This window comes from Mus caroli, chromosome 7, assembly GCF_900094665.2.
Source record: "Mus caroli chromosome 7, CAROLI_EIJ_v1.1, whole genome shotgun sequence".
NCBI classification, from domain to species: domain Eukaryota; kingdom Metazoa; phylum Chordata; class Mammalia; order Rodentia; family Muridae; genus Mus; species Mus caroli.
Genome location: NC_034576.1, coordinates 48,822,774 through 48,831,596, shown reverse-complemented (window position 1 = coordinate 48,831,596; position 8,823 = coordinate 48,822,774). Strand labels below are relative to the sequence as shown.

The 8,823-nt window shown below is 48.2% G+C and overlaps 1 protein-coding gene across 1 annotated transcript in view; it reads right to left on the bottom strand.

Moving 5' to 3' along the window:
• LOC110297509 (L-lactate dehydrogenase C chain) overlaps positions 1-5,883 on the bottom strand; it is a 17,092-nt gene extending 11,209 nt beyond the window's left edge. The window contains exons 1-3 of the mRNA XM_021166281.2: positions 5,804-5,883; positions 5,193-5,325; positions 321-438 (exon numbers count right to left, since the gene is read on the bottom strand). Coding sequence (XP_021021940.1) covers positions 321-438; positions 5,193-5,318 — 244 coding nt within the window. The 5' untranslated portion in view covers positions 5,319-5,325; positions 5,804-5,883. The remainder of the gene's footprint in view (positions 1-320; positions 439-5,192; positions 5,326-5,803) is intronic.
• Positions 5,884-8,823: the final 2,940 nt, after the last annotated feature.

Genomic DNA, 8,823 nt, shown 5'->3' with positions numbered 1-8,823 from the left:
CTGTGTAGCCCTGGCTGTCTTGGAACTCACTTTGTAGACCAGGCTGGCCTCGAACTCAGAAATCCGCCTGCCTCTGCCTCCCAAGTGCTGGTATCAAAGGCGTGCGCCACCACCGCCCGGCGCCTATTCTATTTTTTGAGACAGGTCTCATGTAACCCAGGCTGGCCTCAAACTTGGTATGTAGCTGAGGCTGACCTAAACCCCCCTGATCTTTCTCCTACCTCCACCTCCCAAGTGTTGGGATTACAAAGTGTCCAAAGAATTATTCATGATAAACTCAGTCCTTTTCACAAAGCTCTGGAAGTAAAATTAAAATGAACCTTTTCCAAAGACGATTTTTGGAGTGCTAAGGAAAAGACTGCCGTGCAGAAGATCCAGTGCCTCTCCCCTCAGTTTGTTCGTATCAGCATCAACAAGGGCAAGTTCATCAGCCAAACCCTGAAAGGCATAAAAGTTAGGAGTATGAGTGCCAAGTTCCAAACTCTGAGAAGAAGGAGGGGGGGGGCTGGGGGCTGAGGATGGAGTGTGGCTGGGGGCTGAGGATGGAGCGTGGCTGGGGGCTGAGGATGGAGCGTGGCTGGGGGCTGAGGATGGAGCGTGGCTGGGGGGCTGAGGATGGAGTGTGGCTGGCAAAGGGCCTGCCTTGCGTGTGTGAGGCCTTGAGTCTGATCCCAAACACTGAAAGATAATACATTTTGATATCTTGTTGGGTTTTGTTTTGTTTTTGTTTTTGAAGGCAGGGTTTCTCTGTTTAGCCCTGGCTATCCTGCAACTCACTGTGTAGACCAGGCTGGCCTCAAACTCAGAGATCCACCTGCCTCTGCCTCCCAAATGCTGGGATTAAAGGCATGCACCACCATGTCCCGCTTTTTTTTTTTAAGATTTTATTTATTTATTATATGTAAGTACACTGTAGTTGTCTTCAGATCTCATTACGGGTGGTTGTGAGCCACCATGTGGTTGCTGGGATTTGAACTCGGGACCTCTGGAAGAACAGTCAGTGCTCTTAACGCTGGGCCATCTCACCAGCCCCGGGTCAGTGTATTCTAACACCGACTAAACTGTGTGTTATGTATCAGGAATGGGAAGAAGATAAACTTCACACAGGGATAGAAAACTGGACTCTGCCTACAAATTCACTTTTACATCACTGTCTACCTGGGTCTGGTCAGGAAGTCAGAAATCACTTTAAGCTTTCCAACAGGGAATTAATTTAAGGAACAGCTGAGAGGGTGGAGAGATACAAAGAGAATATTTGAGGTAACCCAGAAATTGCAGATATGTCTGAACCAACCACCCCTCTAGGCTAAAAGAACACAGGAGGGGAAAGGAAGGGAAAGATGAAGCCAATACCGGGAGTTCCTACAGAAGCTGGAGGCTAGAAGCAACCTCTAAAATGGGCAGGTGACTGCAGGTAGTGTAGCAATGGCTAGAACCACCGGCAGCTATGGTGGAGGAGTGGCCAAGGTTCCCCTCCTGCCTTGCAGATTCCTTCTAGAGTTACCTATTGCCTGAACCTAACAAGATGCAAACTATAAAAGCTGCGTTTCAGTGAGAGCAAATCTTTTCATTCATTCATTCATTCATTCATTCATTCATTATGTGAGTACACTGTTCCTGTCTTCAGACACACCAGAAGAGGGGCATCAGATCCCCATTACAGATGGTTGTGAGCCACCATGTGGTTGCTGGGAATTGAGCTTAGGACCTCAGGAAGAGCAGTCAGTGCCCTTAATCACTGAGCCATCTCTCTAGCCCAAGAGAGCAAATCTTTAGGAGTTGGTTGTGTACATGTGTGTGTTTGTTCTCAGACAGTCTCATGTTTCCTAAGATGGTCTCAAGCTTGGTAGGTAGCTGAGGGTGACTGACCTTCTGGTCCTATCTCTGCCTTCTGAGTGCTGGGATTGCAGATGTGCGCCACCAAACCAGGTGTATTATTCCATTTTACTGATCAAACCCAGGGCTCTTCACTTGCTAGGCAAGTACTCTCCAGCCCAGGTAGGTTGGCTGTTTTGTTTGTAAGTCACTGTGTTAAAATAAGGTTTTGCGGGCTGGAGAAATGGCTCAGTGGTTAAGAGCACTGACTGTTCTTGCAGAAGTCCTAAAATCTATTCCCAGCAACCACATGGTGGCTCACAACCATCTGTAATGGGGATCTGACGCCCTCTTCTGGTGTGTCTGAAGACAGCTACAGTGTACTCATATACATAAAATCGAAAAAAAAAATAGGGTCTTGCTATATAGTGTAAACTGGCCTCCAACTTGTAATCCTCCTGCCTCAGGCATTTAACATCATGCCTGAAAAGATTGCTTGCTTTTTTTAAATTAAAAAAAAAAAAAAATAGCCGGGCAGGGTTGGCGCATGCCTTTAATCTCAGCATTTAGGAGGCAGAGGATTTCTGAGTTCAAGGCCAGCCTGATCTACAGAGTGAGTTCCAGGACAGCCAGGGCTACACAGAGAGACCCTGTCTTGAAAAAAAAAATCAGACAATTTCATACTCAGCCTGTCATGGCTGAGCATCCCAGATCATTTCTCCTGGGAGGGCCAGAATGGCCACAGTGCTGGAGACAGCCATCTGGGGAAAGTCATGGTGACCGCTTTGTCCTATGTGGGACACAGGAGCAACCTGTGCTTCTCTCTCTGCTAAATTCGTGTGTGTGTGTGTGTGTGTGTGTGTGTGTGCGCGCGCGCATGTGTGTCACAGTTCTTTTCCTTCCTGAGGGTTGCAGACAGGGGCTTGTTGTGTAGTTCTAGCTAGCTTCAAACTAGCAATCCTCCTGTCTCTACTTCTCAAATGCTAGCTAGAATAGGACTTTGTTTTGTTTTTTTAAGACAAGGTTTCTCTGTGTAGCCCTGGCTGTTCTAGAACACTCTTTGTAGACCAGGCTGGCTTCGAACTCAGAAATCTGCCTGCCTCTGCCTCGCAAGTGCTGGGATTAAAGACGTGTGCCACCACATGTACGCAGTGCCCATGGAGGTCAGAAGAGGGCATCTGAACCCCTTGAAGTAGGGTTGCAGGTGTTCCTGAGCTACTGATGTGGGTGCTGGAGAGCAAACCCAGGTCTTCTGAGAGAGCAGCAAGCACTGTCAATCAATGAACCATCTCTCCAACCCCTGGATTAGGCTTTTCGGGGGGCAGGGGAATTTAAACTCAATTAGCCACAGACCCACATCCTTAAATTTTTGTTGTGTGATTATTTCTTCCCCTTCTAGGTTCCTGTTGAATTTCAGTTAACCATCCACTTCAAATCCTGATCTCCCTTTTGTATAGTCTGCATTTTCCCAGTGGTATATTTTCTTGTTATTACTTATCCTTGTGTATGTGTATAGAATGTGTGTGTGTGCAGTCATTCATGCTTCGTGGTGAACATGCCACAGCATAGGTACCAACATCAGGGGTTGAGCCACCTCGGCAAGGCTCTTCCCTTCCACCTTGCTTGTATACAATACAAGGGCTCTATTTTCATTTCCGTGGCATACATCAGGCTAGCAGGCACAGGAACTTTCAGCGTCTCCTGACTCCACTTCCTACCCACCTCCAGGTGTGCTGGGACCACAGAGCTACACAGGTGCACGTCCAGCTTTCTGTGGGGACTAGGGCTTCAATCTCAGATCCTCCCTCACACTTGCGTGGCAAGTGCTGTGCACACTAAGCCATCTCCCCGGCTTGATGGTCTGCTTTTTGTCTGGTCATAGCAAAAAGAATCTACCTCCTGTGGCCAGGTGGGATGGGGTTGGGCAGTACGGCCTGCGCCTAAGATGCAGAGTGGACCCTGGAAGCTTTCTGTCTCCCCAGACTTTCATCCTCTTCCTCCCTGTTCCCCTTTCTCCTTTCCCCTTCTGCCTCCCCCACCTCCACTTTTGGGTTCTGAAATTGAGCTGGCTCGGCTTCCTACCTTCCTCTGCAAGTTTCCAGTCAGGATCTGAGTGAGAGTGTCTGCGCTCAGCTGGCCAGGGTTGGAATCCCAGAATTCAGGCAAACTGCTCAGCTAGGATCACACTGCAAGCCACCATGCCTGCCTTCCTGCCTGCCTGCCTGCCTGCCTGCCTGCCTGCCTGCCTGCCTGCCTGCCTGCCTGCCTGTCTGCCTGCCTGTCTCTATCTCTGTCTGTGTCTCTATGTCTATTTCTATTTCTGTCTCTATCTCTCTGTCTTTGGCACTGTCTGCCTTTGTCTTTGTCTGTTTCTGTCTGTCTACTCTGTGTGTCTCTTTGTTTCTATCTCTATCTCTTGACTCTGTCTCTATCTGTCTCTATCTCTGACTCTCTATCTCTCTGTCTCTCTTTCTCTGACTCTCTGTCTCTATCTCTGACTCTGTCTCTGTCTCTGTCTCTGACTGTCTCTGTCTCTGTCTCTATCTCTTTGTCTCTATCTCTGACTCTCTCTCTGTCTCTATCTCTGATTCTGTCTCTATCTCTCTGATTCTCTGTCTCTCTTTGTCTCTATCTCTGATTCTCTGTCTCTATCTCTGACTCTGTCTCTATCTCTCTGTCTCTATCTCTTTGTCTCTATCTCTGATTCTGTCTCTATCTCTCTGATTCTCTCTCTTTGTCTCTATCTCTGATTCTCTGTCTCTCTCTCTCTCTGATTCTCTGTCTCTCTCTCTCTCTGATTCTCTGTCTCTATCTCTGACTCTGTCTCCATATCTCTCTGCCTCTCTGTCTCTCCTCTCCCTGCTCTTCTTTCTCTCCCTCTCTTAACATTTCCTTTCTCCCTCCTTCTACCCTTCCCTCCCCTTCCCTGCCCGCCCTGCCCTGCCCTTCTCTCCTCTCGTTTTTGTTTTTCTTTTTTAAATTTATTTTATTTATATGAGTACACTATTGTGTCTTCAGACACAGCAGAAGAGAGCATCAGTTCCAATTACAGATAGTTGTGAGCCACCATGTGGTTGCTGGGATTTGAACTCAGGACCTCTGGAAGAATAGTCAGTGCTCTTACCCACTGAGCCATCTCTCCAGTCCTCTCCTCTCCTCTCTGAATTCTGGCCAAGAATTTCAAGAAGCTGATCTGTAGCTGTGGATGATCTTGAACTCCAGACCTTCTTGGCCTCCATTTACCAAGTCCTAAGGTGACAGGCCCGCCTGTGCCAACGACCACACGTAGCCAACACTTAAAATTTGTCAACACCACAGGTTTTACACATTCCCATTAATGGTTAATTTCCTGCCAGAAGGCTTTATTGCTTTCTTACCTTCAGTAAAATACTAATAGCACACGCCATGCCCACATTTCCAACTCCGACCACAGTAATCTTACACCGGGAAAGTTTATCTTCCGGAACTAGGTTCTGAATTAGCTGCTCCTTGACGTTGGACATGTTGAGCCTGTAGAGTAGAAGGAACCATCAGTGAATACCCACTCCTGTAGGCAAGACATTAAACAACTTTTTTTGGTAGGGAGCGGAGTTAAGGGTTTCACATTGTATCTAAGGCTAGCCAGGAGGTCAATATGTAGTCTAGGCTGGCCTTGAACTCAGCCTCAGCCACTCAAGAGTGCTGGGATTGCAGGCCTGGATCATCCCACCTGTCTAGGAACTCTATGGAGTTCGCAGTGCACAAGGAAGCGAAAGCCTTCTCTAGCTAGAGTGTGGGAGTGAATGAAGCCTCAATGAGGCAAAGGATGACTTCTGGCGACAAGTTCCTCCTCCCTGCAGGCTCCTCCTCCCTGCAGGCCCCTCCCTCCCTGTAGCCCTCCCCCTCCCCCTCCCCCCCCCCCCCCCAAGCTCACAGGCCTACAATGGCTTTCCTTCCCAGGTGGAAGAAGACACTGGCCACTTCCTCTGGGGAGGCCGAAAACACACACCTTACTGCTGACTCCGCAGCACAGGTAAGAAACCAGGATAACTGTTGGGTCCAGGAGCCAACAGTTATAACGGAAAAGAAACGTCACAAAGCCTACGTCAGCATGCAAGCCCCGCCCACTGCCTGGTCAGGAACCTTGGTGCGTGCACCTGCATGGCTTAACCTCAGGTTTTAGGAGATGGACTCCAGAAGGTTTCCAAGGCCTCTAGTGTAAGAAGCCCTGGGACCACAGAGAAGATGGCAGCCAGCTTGGCCAGCGTCCCTTTAAAGGCCCCTGCATTAACTGTGCTACTTTTCTGCTGGGAGGAAATGCAGAACTTTGAGTTTGAGGAGCATACCCATGGACCCTTTGCCCTTACATCTGTGTGTAGGCATTGAGGGTTGGGGGCATCTGTCTGTTTGCTTGCTTTTGTTTTGCTGTCGAGACAGGGTTTCTCTGTGTAGCCCTGGCCGTCCTGGAACTCACTCTGTAGACCAGGCTGGTCTTGAACTCAAGAGATCTGCCTGCCTCTGGGATTAAAGGGATTTGCCCCGACCTTGCTACTGGTCTAGAGAGAAGGCTCCTTCAATAAAAAGCTCCCAATGCAGCCGGGCGTGGTGGCGCACGCCTTTAATCCCAGCACTCGGGAGGCAGAGGCAGGCGGATTTCTGAGTTCGAGGCCAGCCTGGTCTACAAAGTGAGTTCCAGGACACAGGACAGCCAAGGCTACACAGAGAAACCCTGCCTCGAAAAACCAAAAAAAAAAAAAAAAAAAAAAAAAAAAAGCTCCCAATGCAAGCGTGAGGGTTTGACTTGAATCCCCAGAACAAAGGTGTAAGTCTTTACTTAGTCATTAATCCATGTATGGGAGTAGCAGAGACAGAGGCTCCCTGGGGCTCCCTAGACAGCCATCTTAGCTTTAATTATGAGTGTCCTTGTCTCAAAAAACAGGGTGGATGACACCTTGGGGCAGGGCAACAATACCTGATAGCATCCTCTGGCCTCCATGTATACTAGCTTGCACATGCATGTGTACACACACACACACACACACTATGTTAGGGCTCTCTAAAGCAGTGATTCTCAATCTGTGGGTTGCTACCTCTGTGTGTGTGTTGGGGGGTGTCACATATCAGATATTTACACTACAATTCCTAACAGTGGCAAACTTACAGTTATGAAGTAACAAAATAATGTTATGCTCTGCCATTGCTGGAGCAATCCCCACTCTAAAACCAAAACTTCTAGGCCATCAGAACTTAGGTGTCAGGAACAAGAAGCAAAGAATTTCCTGCGGAGTCACTAAGGGTGGTGGAGAGTGGAGCCACCCTTTTTTTCTGCCTCTTCATTCCTGGCTCTGTGGGTCCTGGCTATGGGAGAAACTGTGCCGTGTACGGGTGCTGATCCAAACACACTCCCTTCTGGAGAGCTCTCCCCAGCCCTCCAGGCTGCTGCCACTTAACCAGTGCTGTGACGGGGTCTTCAAAGAGCCAGCTCACTCCTACCAGGACAGGTGCTTTAGCGTGGCTGTGGAACATGGCAGACCAGTGAGTCCATGAGCCACTGTCACATTTCTCTGGCTGGAAAGCCAGTTTCTTGGTCAGAAGCAATGACTGTGGACATGGCATGCTGTAAGCCCACCCATGGTTCTGGCAGAAGCATTATGTGTGGGGAAGGCAAGTCCATAGCTAGAGTCATCTCCAGTAAGGACAAAGTGTCCAATCCATGAAGCAAGGGGTCTGCAGCTTGCTGTAACTCCAGAGACTGGTGTCATACTAGGGGATTCAGTGTTGGTCTTTGTTACTCGGCAGTAACTGCATTAGCCTTGATGAGTGGAAATCTATGTTGTCAAACCCCATTTCTGCCAAAAGTCTGACCTGGTGCATCAGATAATACCCAACTCATGGTAGGCAGCTCATGGTAACTTAGTGTCCTTTTGTCAAATGGTAGAACAGTTTGCACAGCTGCCTGGACCTGGGAGGCTTCTCTTGTTCCAGGGCCCACACAAAGCTAGCAGCTTTCTGAGTCACTTGGTATATGGGCCTGAGTAGCACACCCACGTGAGGAGCGTGCTGCTTCCAGAATCCAAAGAGGCCCACCCAATGTGGTGCTTCCTTCCTGGTGGTAGGAGGGGCTAGGTGCAGTAACTTACCCTTCACCTTAGGGGCAGTATCTCTGCGTGCTCTGTACCCCTGGACTCCTAGAAATTTTACTGAGATAGAAGGCCCTTGGATTTGGCAACGTTGACTTTATTTCCCATATATTTTAATGGTTGCTACCTCTGGTCATTTCATCCAATCAGTATAATGTCATCAATATAGTGGACCAATGTGACATTTTGTGGAAGAGACAAGTGATCAAGATCTCTTTGGGGGATGGAGAGTTGGCTCAAAGGTAAGGAGGACTTTTGCAGACAATCTGTGTTTGTTGTGTGTGGGAGTCCAAAAAAGAAGGGTTGAACCCCCTGGAACTGAAACTACAGGTGTGTGTGTGTGTGTGTGTGTGTGTGGTTATAGATGTATGGGTGTGAACTTCCATACCAGCATATAGGGTAGGAATCAAACCTGGGTCCTCTGAAGGAGCACTCTCTCAGAGCTAGCCTGCAGCTCAGTGTGTCTGCATGTTCTGGTCCACACGACAAAGTTACAGACCACCATTAAGTACAAGGGCAATTAAGAGTTGTTTTTTGTTGTTGTTTTTTTAAATTCAAGCCAGCTACTGAGAGCAGGCTCCTGCCACAGAGAACTCTCAGCCCACAAGTTGGGCAGAGTAGGGTTTATAAAGCCAAACCACAATTACATCATACCAGGGACAGGCTAAGAGGTCTTTTTCTTTTTTATTGGTTTTGTGGGGCTTTTTTTGCTTTGTTTTTTGCTTTTTTTTAATTAGGTATTTTCCTCATTTACATTTCCAATACTATCCCAAAAGTCCCCCATACCCTCTGTACTGGCTATTTTTGTGTCAACTTGACACAGCTGGAGTTATCACAGAGAAAGGAGCTTCAGTTGAGGAAATGCCTCCATGAGATCCAACTGTAAGGC